Source organism: Sinocyclocheilus grahami, unplaced genomic scaffold, assembly GCF_001515645.1.
Source record: "Sinocyclocheilus grahami isolate Dianchi unplaced genomic scaffold, SAMN03320097.WGS_v1.1 scaffold581.1, whole genome shotgun sequence".
NCBI classification, from domain to species: domain Eukaryota; kingdom Metazoa; phylum Chordata; class Actinopteri; order Cypriniformes; family Cyprinidae; genus Sinocyclocheilus; species Sinocyclocheilus grahami.
In genome coordinates, this window is record NW_015505760.1 from 222,486 (window position 1) to 240,759 (window position 18,274).

At 35.9% G+C, this 18,274-nt stretch overlaps 1 protein-coding gene across 1 annotated transcript in view; it reads left to right on the forward strand.

Moving 5' to 3' along the window:
• The window catches only part of gbe1a (glucan (1,4-alpha-), branching enzyme 1a), a 158,884-nt gene that overhangs the window by 115,175 nt on the left and 25,435 nt on the right, over window positions 1-18,274 (forward strand). Inside the window, exons 12-13 of the mRNA XM_016240088.1 lie at window positions 7,558-7,742; window positions 9,328-9,458. Coding sequence (XP_016095574.1) covers window positions 7,558-7,742; window positions 9,328-9,458 — 316 coding nt within the window. The remainder of the gene's footprint in view (window positions 1-7,557; window positions 7,743-9,327; window positions 9,459-18,274) is intronic.

An 18,274-nucleotide genomic window follows, 5' to 3' on the forward strand; every position in this document is an offset into this window, starting at 1 on the left:
ATATATATATATATGCATGTGTGTGTATATTTATATAACATCTAATCTAAAATCTAATATTTATCATTAAATATAACCATTAGATATAAAGTATGTTTTTAGACGAGAGTACAAAAACACTACAGGAATCTTAAACGACTCTTTCTTTTTCCCAACATGCCAGCAGAGCAAATAATCCACCAATTTAAACCCGCTATCTGCGCACATCCAAGGATTCGGGGTTAGCGTGGGAGAAATATGAAGAAAAAGAATGAAAGTTTCAAGTAAAAAGGAGGTTAAATAAATACAAGAACAAATCAGCCTGTCACTGGAGTATGTGGAAGTGGAAGCAGGAAAACACCAGTCCTGATTAATAGAAATTTCAGCGGGAGATCAGAGAAGCATTAGCCTGACAGCGCGGAGGCTGCCAGACAAGGCCTGAGAAGCACACAGGAAGGCAATGTGCCTGAAGAGGCTTTAATTGAATTTCAAAGGGGTGCCATTTTCTTCGTGCAGTGAAAGAGTTTAGTTTGTGGGCGGGAAGTGTTGGCCTGTATTTATTTACTCTCTGTTTTAAGTACCTCTTCAGTCTTTTTCAATGGAAGAGGGAAGGCTGAGAACTCTGAAACAAGGAACAAAACATGCCATTCCCCTCTTCTATTTGTTTCTGTTTTGTTCTTGGATATCTCTTGTTAGTCTGACTGCTCTAGCAGTTGTCCATTTGTTTTACGAACATTATGTTCTGTTCCTGCTGGTTCATTAGGAAGTACTTTTTTTACTTTTGTACTTTTGTTTGCATGCCTGTCACTTGAGAAGTATAAAAGTTATCTTAATATCCTTTTACATACTGGTTCTTAACACAATTTTCTTTTGTTACCTTCATTTTATGGCCCTATTTGTTTTAGTTCCAGAGATACTCTTAATTTGAATCTGTGAGTTATTTGTTAAACTGTTCACATGTTCAGTGGTCAAAAACTAAATGTGGGTCATTTTGCATATAGCTCATACCTCTTTATTTTCAAAGAGAAAAATTTAATTAGAAAGGTATCTTTCCCTCTATCAAAACATTTGCATAGGACATACCTGTCTGAGTGGCAAAATAATTTTCTTCCAAGGTTTGCTCAGGAAGTATTAAAGATATCACAGTTTCCTTTTAGATTCTGGTTCTTAACAAAGTTTTCTTATGGAGTTTTCATTTATAAGGCCATATGATTCAGTCCCAGAAATATGGGGATTTCCCAGATTGTTGAATTTGACCAATATGTTGATAACCAAATGTGGGTCACTTTGCATAAAAATGGTATCGTTTCTATACGTGGGAAGTCGTGGCCTAATGGTTAGAGAGTCGGACTCGTAACCCAAAGGTTGTGGGTTCGAGTCTCGTACCGGCAGGGATTGTAGGTGGGGGGAGTGAATGTACAGCGCTCTCTCCCACCTTCAATACCACGACTGAGGTGCCCTTGAGCAAGGCACCGATAAATGACTGCCCACTGCTCCGGGTGTGTGTTCACGGTGTGTGTGTTCACTGCTGTGTGTGTGCACTAAGGATGGGTTAAATGCAGAGCACTAATTCCTAGTATGGGTCACCATACTTGGTCACATGTCACTTCACATACAGAGAAATGTCAGACCTCTGATTGAGTTGACATGGAATGAGCCAGCTGCATTACTCATGAACTTGAAGATAATCCTGAACTGGACATTATCTGTTGACCGGAAAGTGTCCAAGCAGTGTGAAATATTTAGCTTGCGAAGTGTGCTTTGCAATTGTTCCTTGTGTTTCATTTTATCTACTGCAATGACATCTGTGCTTTTTAAGTGTGGCTTAAGTAGCAAAATACGTTTTGGGGCTGGTGTATGTCTGTGTTATTAGATTCGTGGTGAAGTAAAGGCATATGTTTGCTCCTACTTGAATAGAAAGGGAGTTATTCCTCCCATTAAACAGACTCCTACTCCCCCTAATTAAGACAGGAAGAGGCAGACAGCAGGCAAAATTGCACACTAAACAAAAGCATCCAGACACAGACTATGTTTAAAAGCATCCAGCTAAGGTTGGCTCCTGGTTATTAAGACAGAACTTTGGAGTGTTATTTTGGCAGAAGACTTACCCACCAGAGAAACCGCAAGGTCATGGCCTTTGTAATGCAAAAGAGTCTTGATCTTAATGTTTTGTTGTCTGAATGTGCCTCATGTGACTGTCCCAAACATAATGCAAAAAGTAACTTTTTGTATGCACAAGCACAATTTTGTATAAGGTATGAAATTAGCATATTCAGTGGTGCTTGCCAAGGCAAACGCTTTCATTGTTGCTTAGATTTGGACTATAGTGCATTATTTGTCCTAATTTGTACCTCAAATTATTATTTTGCTGTGACATTTCAAACTGGACATAACATTTTTGCCTGGTAGAGGATAAAATTGTCAGGAAAATCTCATAAAATCTAGCATAAGTGACCAAGAGTGAAGTCTTTTGAAATAGGATGTGGCATAAACTAAACTGCTTAACTATGGTTGACATTCTGCTGCTGTGATGATGCAATGAAAGAAAACCTGTATTAATTTCCTTCTTGTAAACAACCCCTTTACGACATTAACATTAAAAAAAAAATCCACAGAGTTAGGAATTGGTGTGACACTTTTTTGAATAAATAAAATGTTTTTTATATTCATCTGAATTTGGTTTCCAGATACACTTGACTGATCATAGTATCCTACAGAGCCAATTAGATGTGTGGAGGAAGTTGGAAGCGTACAATTAATTACCTGTTGTTTGGTAAGTTAATTAAAAAAATAACAGGTAGCTTTGAAGGAGGTTGAAAATGTCATTTCTCATCAAGTCACACTTCATTTATTAATACATACTTTTAATGTTCCTCACCTAATATGCATAGAAAATGCACATCATTTTCAAAACGCATGTTGTACTGTTAGAACACTATATGCCTGTGTTTTTTTTTATTATTCTCTGGCCATAATCCAGACTGAGCCTCCGTTAGCCTCATCTGTTAGTCTCGGCTCTACAGAGGCCGCATACAAGTCACATTATCTTTAACAGTGACGGCAAGAGCTTCTTTCTTTGACTTCAAATTGACACTGAACTCAAAAACCATCTAATCTCCACCTTGCAGCTTGTTACACATGAAAGAGATGGAGAGCTAAAAAGAAGTCCATTTCTTATTTATGGGTTCATTTGGAGGGCTTTTCATGCAAACTATTTAAATCCCATTGCTGCTCACCAGGATCTTTGGCCTCACGCTATAGTAACCAAAGAGAAACTTGACTTCAAACATCACTGCACGTCAAATCAGATTATGGGCTTAGTGAAATCTTAAAAGGGAAGTGTGTGCGTGTGTGTGTGTGTGTGTGCGTGTGTGTGTGCGCGCGCCATGCATGCTCTTTGTGTGGTTACTTGAGTGTGGACTGCCTAATTAAAAATGAAAATAGTATGCTTACACTAATTGACAAGTCTGACTCTGTCCTATTCAGAAGGTCTCACTGGGAACCCGCATAGTTGGGGCCCCATGCTTTTGATCGTGCTGTTTTGTTGTCTTAATGCACTCTTGTGACTCACACAAACAAATGCAAAATGTGAATTTTATATGCATCAGCATTTTGTAAAGTGGTAAAATTAGCATGTTTGTGGTGCTTGCTAAGGTAAACACTACCGCTCATACTTACAGGACTTTGACTTAGACTTCTTGGACCATTTGTGCTCTGTCTGTCTGTCTGTCTGTCTATCTAACTATTTATCTATCTGTCTGTCTATTGCTGTACAGTTCTATCTAATATTCTATTGTTTCATCTATGATTCTTTCCATAAGGCCTTCAAGTTCAAAAGTTTGAGGAAAGAAAGAGAGAAAGAGAAAGAAAGAAAGAGAGAGAGAGAGAAAGAACGAACGAAAGAAAGAAATAATGAAAATGTATTTATTTGTTTATTTATACTCATTTACATTGTTACAAAATTCTATTTCAAATAAATGCTGTATTTTTTTTTTATTAATTTTTAAATGAATTATTTCTACTCATCAAATAATCCAGTCCCACTTTATATTAAGTGGCCCTAATGCCTGTGTACTTGCATAGTAACTAGATGTGTACGTAGTATGTAACTACAGTGTAAGTACACATTGGTACATAGTATCTAGAGCTGTAATGTTTCTGTAACTACACACATGTAACAACCCTCCGAATGGTTTGTGTAAGTACAAATGTGTAACAGGACATATATAACTACATTTTGTAACAACAATATGTATAAGAGTAATTGGAACAATTTGATCCAGAGGGTGGAGATGGGTAGGTTTAGGGGTGGAAATGGGATCCAGGGGGTGGAGATGTGTAAGTTTAGGGATATGTAAAGTGGGAGGAGTTGGATCTCGAGTTGGTGGAGTTGGTGCATCACAGTAATACCAGTGTACTTACATGGTAACTCCTCAGGAACTGTCCACTTAATATAAAGTGTAACATTCTGGACACCAACCACAATTTATATGTAAAGCCTAACTTACTGGCCGCTGCTGTGTAACATCAGAGTAATTACATGGTAAATCCATAGGAGTTTACTTAATATAAAGTGTAACACTTTCTTTACCAAAAAGTGCTGTTAGTCCTGTTATACATTTGTACTTTCATTACCAAAATGTGCAATGTCCTGTTACACATACCATTCAGGGGGTTGTTATATATATGTGTAGTAACACAAACATTACAGCTGTAGATACTATGTACCAATGTGTACTTACACTGTGGTTACATACTATGTACACATCTAGTTACTATGTAAGTACACAGGTATTAGGGCCACTTAATATAAATTGGGACCAATTGAAATAAGGTTTCCAGAAAAATATTAAGCAGCCATTTTCAAAAATTATAATAATAAGAAATGTTTCTTTAACTGCAAATCAATATATTAGAATCATTTCTGGAATAATTGAGACACTGAAGACTGGAATAATGTCTGCTGAAAATTCAGTCACAGGAATAAATTACATTTTAAAATATATTAAAATATAAAAACTTGTAATTTAAAATTATACACAATATTGCTGTTTTTACTTTATTTTTTGTAAATATAAATACAGCCTTGGTTGAGCATAAGAGATGTCTTACAAAAACATAAAAAATATCATACCAACCCCAAACTTTTGATCAGTAGTGTATAAACATTCAAACTTAATGGATTTTAAAGGGGTCATATGATGTTGCTAAAAAGAACAGTATTTTGTGTATTTGGTGTAATGAAATGTGTTTATGCGGTTTAAGGTTCAAAAAACACATTATTTTCCACATACTGTACATTATTGTTTCTCCTCTATGCCCCGCCTTTCTGAAACGTGTCGATTTTTACAAAGCTCAGTGGTCTGAAAAAGCGAGGTGTGCTGTGATTGGCCAGCTATCCAGTGCTTTGTGATCGGCCGAATACCTCAAGTGTGAGACGGAAATGTTGTGCCCTGTCAGGCCGGAGCGATGATTCAAAAACATGAAAACCCATTATAAACGAGGCATTCGTTGCATCCAGTGGGGACATGATTATGGATAAGCACGGATCAGCTCCAGGCATGACAAAGCGGATATCGTCCTGTTTTGGAAGACCAAACAAAGTAGTTTCGCTTTCACAACGAAGCACACAGCCTCTTTACGGCATGGCAGCGGAAACAACAAAACTACAGCGAAAATAAAAGTTACGCCTTCTTTCTTTCCGTGAACATTTGGGCGGTGTTATGCAAATCTTCCCACATAGTGACGTAGACATGTGGGGGCGTGTTAGAACGAGCCGTTTTAGGTAGGTGTGGCTGACTCTTAACTTTTGTAAAGAATAACTCTTTGGATTTGAGACTTTAGTCTTTGCAACTTTACAGATCTTCTTTATGCACCAAGAGCTTGTAACACTCCAAAGAGAAAGGAAAAATTTAAATCGCATCATATGACCCCTTTAAACTTTTCCAAAACGTTCAAGGCATTGTCAAACCAGCATTCAATGTTTGTATACTGCCAGTCTTTGCTTTTATTTAAAAATGAGCAATGTGAATTTAATAATTTTAATTCGTATTGCAATTCTTCATCCTGTTTGTCACCTCATTTGAAACTGGAATTTAAAAGACATTCTCAGTTCAATTCTTCAAACTATTTGGCAACCACATAGCAAGACACTTTAAAATAGTCAGAACACCTGGCAACCGCTGCACGGTTGAGTTTTGTATGGGTGTTTTCTTCAGAAAATGTACAGTTCTACTTTTGCTTCTGTAACTTTTCAATCTATAGATTGTAGCATCTGCTCCCGGCTGTAAGAAAAAAGAAAATGTAGCTGTTAACCTGCACCTGGACAGCAGCAGTCCTTCTGGCCTGGATAAAATCCATCTCCCCTATATGCTGCCATGTTATAGCTCTCATATTGATCTAACCTGTGAAAGATACAGTTCGACCCCTGTTGCCTGTCAATCAACCGGTGTTATGAAGTGAGCTTTATTTATCTTTCAAAATGCCTCATGCATACAACTGCAGGATTTTGCACAGGTGAATCTATGGAGCATCGCAATTCACTCAAGCTAAACTTTCACTCAGGAGAACCATCCTGCCGAAAAACAGCAGATGTGTAGGGCTTAAACTGCTCTTTTCAATGCTGTCCCATAACTTTCAGGAGTACAGCGTCAGCGCAAGCATTGAATAATTTAAGATTATCTTAATATATGTGCAGGTGGAGAGCAGTGGACGTCCCTTATCGTTGTGTCTGTATTCAGTTCATGGGGCGGCAGGATAAGGCGCATGACGGAGGCGACAGGGGCCGTAAGAGAGACAAAGTGTCTCGTCATCTTCACTCTCTTCGTTTAATTATGGAGTCTGAGCTGTCACGTTCTTTGTGCGAATGTCCGCCACTGCTAGCCTATGCTCTGTCTCTCTCCGGTTGACACATGATATGACTCTATCAGAATTATTTGCTGCAGAAGGTCCCCGTGCACATTAAGTAAAGTTCAAGTGGAAGCTGAGGGATTTGATCGCTCTGATACTCTCCCTCTTTCTTTCTCACTTTTTATTTCTTCTTCACTGTCTCAATGTCCTTTTCTGCTGCTGCTCTTTTTCATTTCTTGTTAATCAGTGAATGTCTATGAAAGGACTCCTTAGTATAAATTTAGCTAGATGCTTTAATTGAGAAAGTAATGCACTTTGTATCAAGAAGAGAAGAAAGTTGTGGCTCTTCATCAAAAACGAAAATATTTATTTTGGTGAAAATAAAATTACTTTAACCCTTCTTTAACCCTTATTTTGACATTATTATTATTATTATTATTATTTGTACTTTATATAATTGTTATTCTATAATATTATTCTATTATTTAATTTGTGTTTGTGTGTGTGTGTGTGTAATGTGTAGTAGCATTTACATAGCAAATGTATTTATTTTACAGATTTATTTGTTTGTTTGTTTGTATTTATTTATTTATTTATATGGAATGTATAGTAATATTTACATAGATTAAAGTATTAAATACTATTATTTATTTATTTGTTTACTTATCGTTATTACTTGTTCCTTACTGTAAATTCATGTCTTCATTTTTCAAACTTTTCTTTCTCCAGGTAACGAGTTTGGCCATCCGGAATGGCTTGACTTTCCCAGAAAAGGAAACAACGAGAGCTACTATTATGCCCGTCGCCAGTTCAACCTTGTGGACATTGAGCATCTGCGATACCGACAACTATACTCTTTCGACCATGACATGAATCTTACAGAAGACAAATACGGCTGGCTGGCTGCCGGTCAGGTGAGATGCACAAACACACATTCCTAAAGGTGCGTTTCTCATACTGGCTTTAACCTACAGAAGAAAGCTAGTGTAAATCTCCTTGCTGGGTCTCTCCTTGCCATCTGTTAAACTGTGGGGAGCTATTTATCTGCCATAATAAATGGGATGTGAGATGCATGACCCATATGATAATGAAATTGCATAATACAGCCAACCAGGCATGACTCTCCATAGCAGGAAGTCTATTTCACACACACACCTTGCACTAAAGACAGCAGAAATAAGATTACAACCGCATTAAACTGTATAAAACCCTGTCAAACCACAGTTTATGTCCAATATATGTTTCAACAAAATCAAAGACTCATATTGTCTTTAAAGACAGAGATTTATATTAAATTAACAATCACAGAGATGGATGTCACAGTCTGATATCGTCAAAAATCTCAATATGAATTCAAATATATTTTATTGAATTCTTCCAAGAGCAAATTATCTAAGCTATTCCACTCAAAAATAGCTTTATACCCTTTTGAGAAAGAAAAAAAAAATCTTAAACCAGCTGGCTCAATTGTTTTAGTTGGTTTAAGCTGGTCACGCAACCCGTTTTTTTTTTTATTCATTTATTTATTTAGTCATATTAATATTATTGTATTCATTTGAGTTATTATTAGAATTATTATACCATTATATAAAGTATACTTTTTTTAGTTAAAATGTATGTATTTATTTCAATAATTTATATATTTATATTATTTTATGTATAATGTTGTTTTTCTTAATCTTATATGTAGTATATGTATTAATCAATTGATTAATTGATTGATTGATTGATTGATTGATTGATTGATTGATTCGCTCATTTATTTGTTTATTTGCTCATTTATTTGTTTTTTAAACGTTCCTACATGAAACAGCAACACATTTCTGCCACTTCTATCAAGTATAAGTTATTCTTTGTATCAAAACATGTATTATTTTATTTTTTGTTTTATTTTGTTATTCTTGTTCTTATATGTAGTAGTAGTAGTGTCATTTATTTGTTTGTTTATTTATTTACTAATTTATAAAAAAAATGTAATGTTTCTACATTAAACAGCAACAAGTTTCTGCCACTTATTTGTATCAAAACATATTTTAGTTTGTTTTTGTTTTCTTTTGTTTTCTTTTGTTTTACACCGTTTATACTCTTTTGAACATAGACCAGACTAAGCTGGTTCAGTGGTTTTAGTTTTAGCTGGTCCACCAAACCTGGCCAAGAAAATTTTAACTAGTTTTAGATTATCAATCTGTGAGTCTCCTAGCCAAGTTTGACCATCAGACAAAACCCTCTAAAAACCAATAAAATCAAACCAAGTAAGGGCAGCAAAACAGACTTGCTGATTTTTTTTTTTTACTTACTTTTTCTTTTTTAAACTCACATCACCAATTGTTTAATTTCGAATTTCAAGTTTTTATTTCTCCGAAGACATTTTAGAAAAAACAAAAAACATCTGAGAACTCATGAACTGTGAGCTACATCTGAGCAATAACAGCTTTCTCTGAGTTTATTCATGTTTGACAATCATTTACATCATTTGCATCTTGTTTTTGTTTCTAACAGGCAGCAGTCACGACTTTGAATCAAGCTGACAAGGTGATCGTGTTTGAACGCTCAAACCTGCTGTTCATATTCAACTTCCATCCCTGCAACAGCTACATCGACTACAGGGTGGCAGTGGAGCATGCTGGGAAGTATCCTTTCACCAGAGATCTCCAGAAGACTAGCACATTATAGTAATGGAGAGTGTGTCTATATGTGTGGGAGTGAGATGATATATGTGTATGTGCATATAGCAAGTATGTGGGAGAGAGGCTAGGTCATTTATTATAAATGCATTATCCACATATAATACACGCATGATGAGACTGAGTGTGTATTTACAATGTTTTGCAATTTCAAGACTTCCATGTGTGTCCTTCAACCCTTCATGGCTCTTTAGAGGCCGGCCTGCCATTGGTTGTGACACATTCCCATTGATGTGTAAAGACGAGGTTGTACACTAGTGAGGAAGGGGGAGGGGAAAACGATCTGACAAGTCTTGAAAACACATTTAATTGGCTGCAGAGATGCTAGAGGTGACTGTCATCACACAAAACGAGCTGTTCGTGGCTTTGTATGTGCGTGTTTGTGCGTGGGTGTGTGCATGTAATGCTGTGTTGGGGCATTCAGGTTGCACCAATGGGAGTTTGTGTTTGTATGGAGAGTCCAATTAGGAGGAGAGAACGAGACACCCTACGATGAGAGAAACTACGGCTCATCAAACATCACCCACTCGCATATATTTGCGCACACAAATTCCCTCACTCACCGAAAGAGAAGGCCTTAGCCCGGTTAAAATCCACAAAGATGAAACCAGTGCCGTTGTTGTTTTTGATTGAAAGAGCTTTTAGCATATAGCGGAAGACGGTATTACCTTAAGCCAGAAATCAGGTCAATTAAAGGCAGAGGGTTTGTTGAAACTTCCAAAGAACTCTAGAAAATGTTTCAGATTTATGTATTCGAACATACAGTGGAGATTCAAAATTTAATTTATTAAATGTAAACTTTTAAGTTCTATGGAAGTTTTAGAGGAAGGAAGTTTATCATTATAAAAATACTATAAATATATAATAAAAATAGAATAATAATAATAATCAAAGTAACAGACGGACAAACCAAATACTAAGCCAAATTCTATTTAAAATGTAAAACAATATTTTGTATTATTATTATTATTAAAGTAAAATGGGAATAAACCTATATACTACTGAGCCAAATTCTGTTTAAAATGTAAACAAGATTTTTTATTATTATTATTATTGTTTTTGTTTTTATTAAAGTAAAATGGGAATAAACCTATATGCTACTGAGCCAAATTCTGTTTAAAATTTTATTATACAAAATATTCAATAATAATAATAATAACACCAGCGGTGTATTCCAGAAAGGAGGTTCAACAAACTCTGAGTTAAAACTTGAACTCTGAGTTGACTTACCCTGAGATGGGAAACTCTGAGTTTTCGGTTTCTAAACAGCTGATCAGAGTTAGTTCAATCCACTCTGAGTAGGTTGACTCTGAGTTTAGCGCGTGCACCATGACTATGAAAAGCCATGATCAATGGAGCTCCGAAATTACGATTCACCATAGCAACAGCACCCGACAAAAAGACCTCTGCATACTATGGAACACGTAACTTTCATTCTAAATCAATGGTGAAAACTGGCAGAAAGGTAATTTATTGAACTAATATTCATTTTCATGATATCCCACGAGGGGAAAAAAGAAAGGAAAAGGAAAAAAATGTGGCAGCAGAAAAAAAATTAACATAAAAACATAATTCAATCAGGTAAATCTTCAAGCGTAAAATGGGTGTAGGCTAACCTTACATGACTTTACAAATATTTGACATTCAATAAATATCATTCAGTGTATATCTATTTAAATGTGCAGCAGTTTTTCCCACATAGTCTAATGATTTTTCACATAATTAAATGTTCTCTAATCCAACATGTGGTGGTGGTTATGGCATATATCTCACACTACCCTTCCATGTGGCATCCTTCCATACCATACAGTAATCAGCTTCATTTTCGGAAGGTGCGATGGTGAGAATGTGTGTAATCAATGCATCCAACCACACTGGAAATCCTAAAGGAAATTCTAATTATTAGGTTACTTAGAGAGGTCGCAACAAGATGTTATCAAGTGAACGGCATTTAAAAATGGTACCGTTCAAATAAATATGCATGTGTATATGGCAAAATAAATAAATTAGATCAAATTAAATTAAATCGTCTCCTGATGTAAATGTAACTCCCCGCGAATTAATGCAGCCTCCTCATCTACAGGATCCCTTATAAAAAAGACATGCCATTTTTGTCACGTTTACCGTGTCTGCATGATGAAAATGAAAATGGTGAGGTGAGAAAAATAATCTTGTTTCCATTTTCATTAAGATTATTTTTCTTACCTCGCTGGCAATTCATTTTACTTGTTTCCCCCAGGAAACAAAACTAAATATCGTGCATCATGATTTAAGAATTTTTAGATATTTGTACTTGAAATAAGGCAAAAATCTCAGCAATAAAAGCAATTTTTGCAGCGTGAATGAATGAATGAGGTATTTAAACATTGCTTACGCTTTAAAAAGGGGGAGGAGACCGAAAGAAACTCTGGGTTTACCGAAGAAAACCAGCTCCCGACCAGGTTAGGTTCAGTTAATTAACTTACCGAGAGGTTTAGTTTTGTCTTTTTTTTGGAACTGAAAACACTGTTTCCCTTTTCATGGGTTAACAAACTCTGAGTTTCCAACAAAACCCGCTTTCTGGAATACACCCCAGTAATAATCACAAAACCAAACAATAACAAAAGGGATAGTACAAACAAAATACTAAGCCAAACAGTATTTAAAAGTTAAAAATTGTATTTTGTAATGTTCTTATTATTATTATATAGAATATTGTTTTACATTTTTAAATAGTATTTGGCTTAGTAGTATATATGTTTATCCCCATTTTACTTTAATAATAATAATTAATAAAAGGAAATGTTGCCCAAATCAAATATTTTGTTACTAAATATAGTATTGTGAAATTCATGTATTCACTCAAATTATTATGTTGCTGACAATATAAAACATAATGAAAATGCAGCATAAATGCATTTTCACTTATGGTCTCAGACTTATGGACCCCACTTAACTGCATAAATCTGCATAATTAGTTTAATTCTACTCTTCATTCATTTTCAAGGCTCTTGTTTGTGTCTTGTCATGAGTCTGTGCTTGTGCGTGAGTCGTTGGAAGCATCAGAATCTTGTTTGTGAGCGCATCGAAATGGATGCACCTATACCTCAGATCAATAAAACAGCAAATTGTGGTGGCAAACAGACCCGGGCAGCCTGCCTCAGATGGGGTGGGATCCATTTATTTTGCCCCCAAGAAAGGAGCTCTATGTTGGGGGAGGCTTGAGTTTCTGCTAGGGGTTTTCTGCAGTCTCCATGTTTCGGGGAAAGAGAATGAGATCGATAAAGTGCTGTAGGAGTATATCTCCAGAACTTTCCCCGTACCGCTTTCCTCTTTTATATTTCATTCAATGTGTTTTTGCTCTTACAGTAGTTTGCCTCTTTTCGCAGTCAAGGGAAGCGGACAGGGATCCTACTCGTCTGTGATAGTCAACAATTGCTTAGGAGGCACACTTTGCCAGACAAGGGTTTGATAAATAAGTAAAAAGACAAACAGTACGTGTGCGTTACAAGGTTGCAGCTGATGCTAAGAGAGTCTTGGTGCTTAAAGCCTAGTGAAAGAGGTAACGACAAAATCCTTTGTCAGTTTTGTACATGATGAAATCCTAGATTTTTTTTTTTTTACAAAATGGAAAAGTTTGTAATTGTATCAGTTAAACAAGTTGTTCAGTGTTCCGTGTGTGGTCTAAGACTTTTTATTCAACAAGGTGAAAAAAAACATGGCAAATATGTTTAATGGCAAATATTTTTGTGGAAACTATGTTAATGTTTTTTCAGGATTTTCACAAATAGAACTTTCAGTAAGAACAGCATTTGTTTGAAATAGAAAACCTTTGTACCATAATAAATACATTTACAGTCATTTTTGATCAACTTAAAGTGTCTTTGTTGTTAATTTTTATGGTTTCCATGTTAATATTAAGCTTCAAAAACTGTTCAGAATTAATAATAATAAAAATCAGCATATTAGTATGATTTCTGAAGTATCATGTGACACTGAAGACTGGAGTAATGATGCTGAAAATTCAGCTTTGCATCACAGGAATAAATTAAAATTTAAAATATATTAAAATAGCCAGCAGTTGTTTTAAATTGTAATAATATTTGTAATATGTAAATAAGTTTTTTTAATTAAAAACTAAAATGTTTCAGATTTATGTAATTAAACGTACAGTGGAGATTCAAAATCTAATTTATTACATTTAAGCCAAGTTTTAAGGAAGGACAAACTAAATACTAAACTAAATTCTATTTAAAATGTAAAACAATATTTTGTATTTTATATACTGTACATATATAGTAAAAAGTATAGTAAAAGACAAACTGAATACTATTAAAATCAAAAATATTTATTATTATTATTATTATTATTATTACTGTTTTTTTATTACATTAATCCAGCCTTGGTGTTCATAAAGTCTTAATCAGTATTTTTGTCTTGTCAGATCTTAGCCAGTATATATATATAATTTTTTTTTTTTTTATAGTACAGATTTTGTCAACTTTGTCAGCCTTGCACTCGCCTTCCAGAAAACTTTCAAGCTCAATTATAAATGCCCCCACTGTCAAGTAATAAACACCTCTGCAAGGCACAGAGCTCCACGCACTGAGCGGCAAGTTTGAACCGTGTCGCTAATGCACTTTCCAGCAGCTCCAGACTCGAGCGATCATCCTCTCATTATAGCAAACCCAGAGCAGTGGCCCTTGCCCACCCCGCAGCTCCGCTCGTACCCCCTAGCCTCCTCTTCAGAGAACAAGGGCTGCGGGGAGCTGCCGGAGATGAGCTCCACCAGCTGAAGGCCTCCCACCAGGGCCTCTATTTAATCACGGCCCAGGCAGTGAGCCCGCTTGGCGGGGAATAAAGACACCCTTCAGCCAGGGCCACTTTGGCTTCCTCCAGCCCCTGCCGCTGCCCTTTCTGTGTCTTGCTCACGAGGGGGGAGCCCTCTTCCCATGCCACCAGCCGTCGGGCTTTGAAGATGAGAGGCGAGGGTGATAGAAGTGCGGGACCGGCAGATAGAACGGTAAATACGGCCGTTTGCGCCTCCCTGAACACCTAACCGTTTTGTGTTTGCCAGTGTTATTCTTCTCATTAAAACATCGCCTTTAACCAGAGCCCGTGTGGGCTTTGTGAAAAAACATTTCCTCCGTTCCCACCCCGAAGCCATAAACCTAAATGTAGATTTTGAAATGACACTCGTTGATATTCAAGTGGTGTCTTGCTTTTTTTGACCTGCCAGTAGATTTATACGGTTCTCTTTCTCTCGGCGGCCTGTCCTCTGTCTCTGACTCTCAGAGCTGATACTGTAGATGTTGAAGTGTGAATCCCACCAGTGACCTGTCTTTGAAAAACACATTTCGCTGTGAGTCACATCCTCATTATATCTCATGCGTAATACAGCGACACACACACACGCCTGATATGAAGGTCTGGTATCGTTTCATATGTGCTGTCCCTCGTTCCCATAGCTGTGCAGCTGACTGGCTGGAGCCATTACTAATCGCTTAAAGCTGATCATTATGCCAGATTTCTCCTCCGCTGGAGTGTTTTGTTTTGGCGGAGGCAGGGACGGGGTCTTGGAGGACGATCAATCATTTCTCCTCGTGGGAGAATATCGATCCTTCCGGTTTCCAGGGCCAAGAAGTGCAGAGGGGACGTTCAGCCGATTGGGTGGGTCGATAAGAACGTGGCTGGCTCACCCTGGCTTCTGATAGGTGATCACAGCCACGCTTTCTGATGCTGGAACTGGAAGGGTATGTGGGGATGGTGGTTTTCCCATAGGAGAGATTGAATGAATCGCATAAAATCAACAAAGCCTCTCAGAAAGACCAGAGATAAACTTTTTTTGCTCCACTGGTGACACCAAAAAGAATGGCAAAATAATGTTTGTTTTCAAAAAAGGAAGTACCTTCCATTGTTTGGACAGATTAAGGCCATGTTGCTATAACTCAGTTTTTTTTTAACCCGTTGGCTAATATATTTTTTTATTTTATTTTAAGCATAATTACTAATTACGAATCTAATTATAAAATATATATATATATATATATATTTATGTAGTTTCTTCCCACCAGGGAAAACTAAATAAATGTTTATTTATTTGTTTTGTATGTTTATTTATTTAGTTGTTGTTTTTTTTAGTTTATATTTAGCTTTTAGTTGTTTTTATATATATATATATATGTTGTTATTTACTTTTTTATTTTATTTACTTGATTTTTTTACTGGACACCAAGACAATATACTGTTACTTTAATAAAATAATGAAGATATTTAATAAATATTTCTTATTAATTAATACATTTTTATTTATTTTTTGTTTTGTTTTGTTTTTTATTATTTCGTTTTTATTTAGTTAGTTGTTTAATTATTTACCTATATATTTTTATTTTATTTATTTTTACTGGACACCCAGATGAAATTGTGTAAATTAAATAAAATAATGTTTTATTATTATTATTATTATTATTATTATTATTATTATTAAATAAAATAAAAAATCTTAATTGATTAATATTTATTTTAATACTTTGCAGTGTTCCTGTTGGGTTCACATACACGCTTTGTTCATGAGTTCTCAGTAAACTTTGTTTGGTTATGTGAGTGTGTCCACTCTCAGAGAAGCATAAAACAAAAGAAGTCCTCCAGACTTTATCCCTAGAGAAGTCTAGAGAGTGCAGTCAGGTCTATATCAGACTTAAGGGTTCCCCAGTTAAAACGTGTCCGGGGGCAAGTTATCTTCAGATCGACTGGGGTGCTGAGAGAAAGGACCATCTTCAGTGAAGTTTCAGACAGCTGTATATCCAGGATGGTGGGAAACTTTTTTTCTGCATTATTCATGAAGACTAATGCACCAAGTTGAGGTGAAAGGCTACTGATTGTATAATGTTACATATTCGTAGGGCACGCATGAGGGACTTTTAATGACTGCCACTCAAACCGGTTTACAGGCAGTAAGCCGAAACAATAACATTAATTACTTTGACAAATACTTGCTGTAATCTCTGCTTTTTAGTGCCTTGGGCTCAGTCTCATTCTCTTGCTGTGTTTTTGTCTGTATTTTTAACTCCTTATTATAAAGTTAAGACATAAAACACGATGACAAGACACCAAATAAGATGAGCCCCTTGAGACCCAAACATTGGTATTGTCTTTTTTCCAGCTCACATGTTTTAAAGGTTAATTAGTTATATAAAAATAGTGATATTTTTTATATTATGTTTGGGGATGCATTTTAGATATATACAGTTATAATTCAGTTTAGTATAGGAGCACATGTTTTCACTTTCTTGAGAGGCTTTCCCAGCAAGCTAGGAGACTGAATTTTGGATAATTTCATCCCAGAGCAGTCCTCTGACACTCTTTTAAAGGATGAAACTTCAGTATGTTCAATTCAAAGCAGCACTCATGAATCAGCTGTTTCATTTTGAGTCATTTAGCATTGTTGTTTTTTCAAATTTACTAAATGAGCTCTGTTGTGAATAATTAAACATATTTGACCACCAAGATCCTCTATTGTATTTGCACAGCATTTAGAAAGATTTTTTTTGTTTTTTTTCCTGTATCTTAATATGGTGAGAACTGTAAAGAAATATGCAGGTTAGATTGTTGGAATATTCATTTTAAATATTTGGAAGATTTCTACATTTTATTCAGTTCTACAATTATTCAGTTTATTTAGTCTACAATTTATTAACAGTCAACAATGGAGTCAGTAGGCAAGTGAGTGACTGTGACTGGCATGCTAAGAGATTAAAATAGTAAATATTTTTCTGTTGATGTAATAAATTTCAGAGTGTGAAATGCTCATAAGTACTTTTTTGCTCATACGTGGTATTTTTGAATATTTAAAAAAATGCACAAAATAACTATAACTCAACTATAGGCTAAGACTAAGGGAGGCATTCAAAGATATCGAATAGTAATAGTAAAAATGTAATAGTATGCAGTAGTAAAACTACACTGTTGTGGTAGGGATGTAGAGTTAACAGCATTGAATGAACTAATAATTGCACTAATAATAATTGTGTGGGAAAAAGTGGAGGAGAAGATGAGCCTGACGGATGCTTGTGAGACATATATATATATATATATATATATATATATATATATATAAAACAAAGTTTCTTAAGGGAAAGTAAAGCGTTTTGTGAGAGAACGTAGTGCTGGGCGGTATACCGGTTCATACCGAATACCGGTGTTTATTTTTGTTATGATATGAATTTTTAAAATACCGCAATACTGGTGTATGTCGCATAAACAACATTCGGAACGCGTCACTGTTTGAAAGGGGTCCCTTTTCACTGTTGTGCGGGAACAGCTGTATGTGTTACTAAGCGTGAAAGTTCTGAAACTGAAGCTGTAGAACTAATAGAACGTGATGACACAGAAGAACTCATCCACAATATCCACATTGACCGCCACAAAAATCCACCACCTCCTGCCATCAACTCCCGCGTCTCACACACACACAAGCGTGACTTTAGCACTAGATTTAGCAACTTTCAGACCCTTTTAGCTGCTTTTTTGGATAAACCTTAGCTATGGTTCATTTGGAAGATTTCGCCAGTGCAGTCCTGCGAGCGTGAGGTCTGACTTTCCCAGAGAAGTGTCACCTCTCTCGGTGTCTGTTCTGTGCAGTGAGCGGTAGAGAAGCAGCGCATTCAGTTGGCCGCACTGCAGCCGACTTGTCAATAAATGAGTACAAAACAGCTTTTCCAAGCACCTGTCGCTTACTGATTGTTTGGAATTATAAATATGAGCGTAGTTCATCTGTTAATATC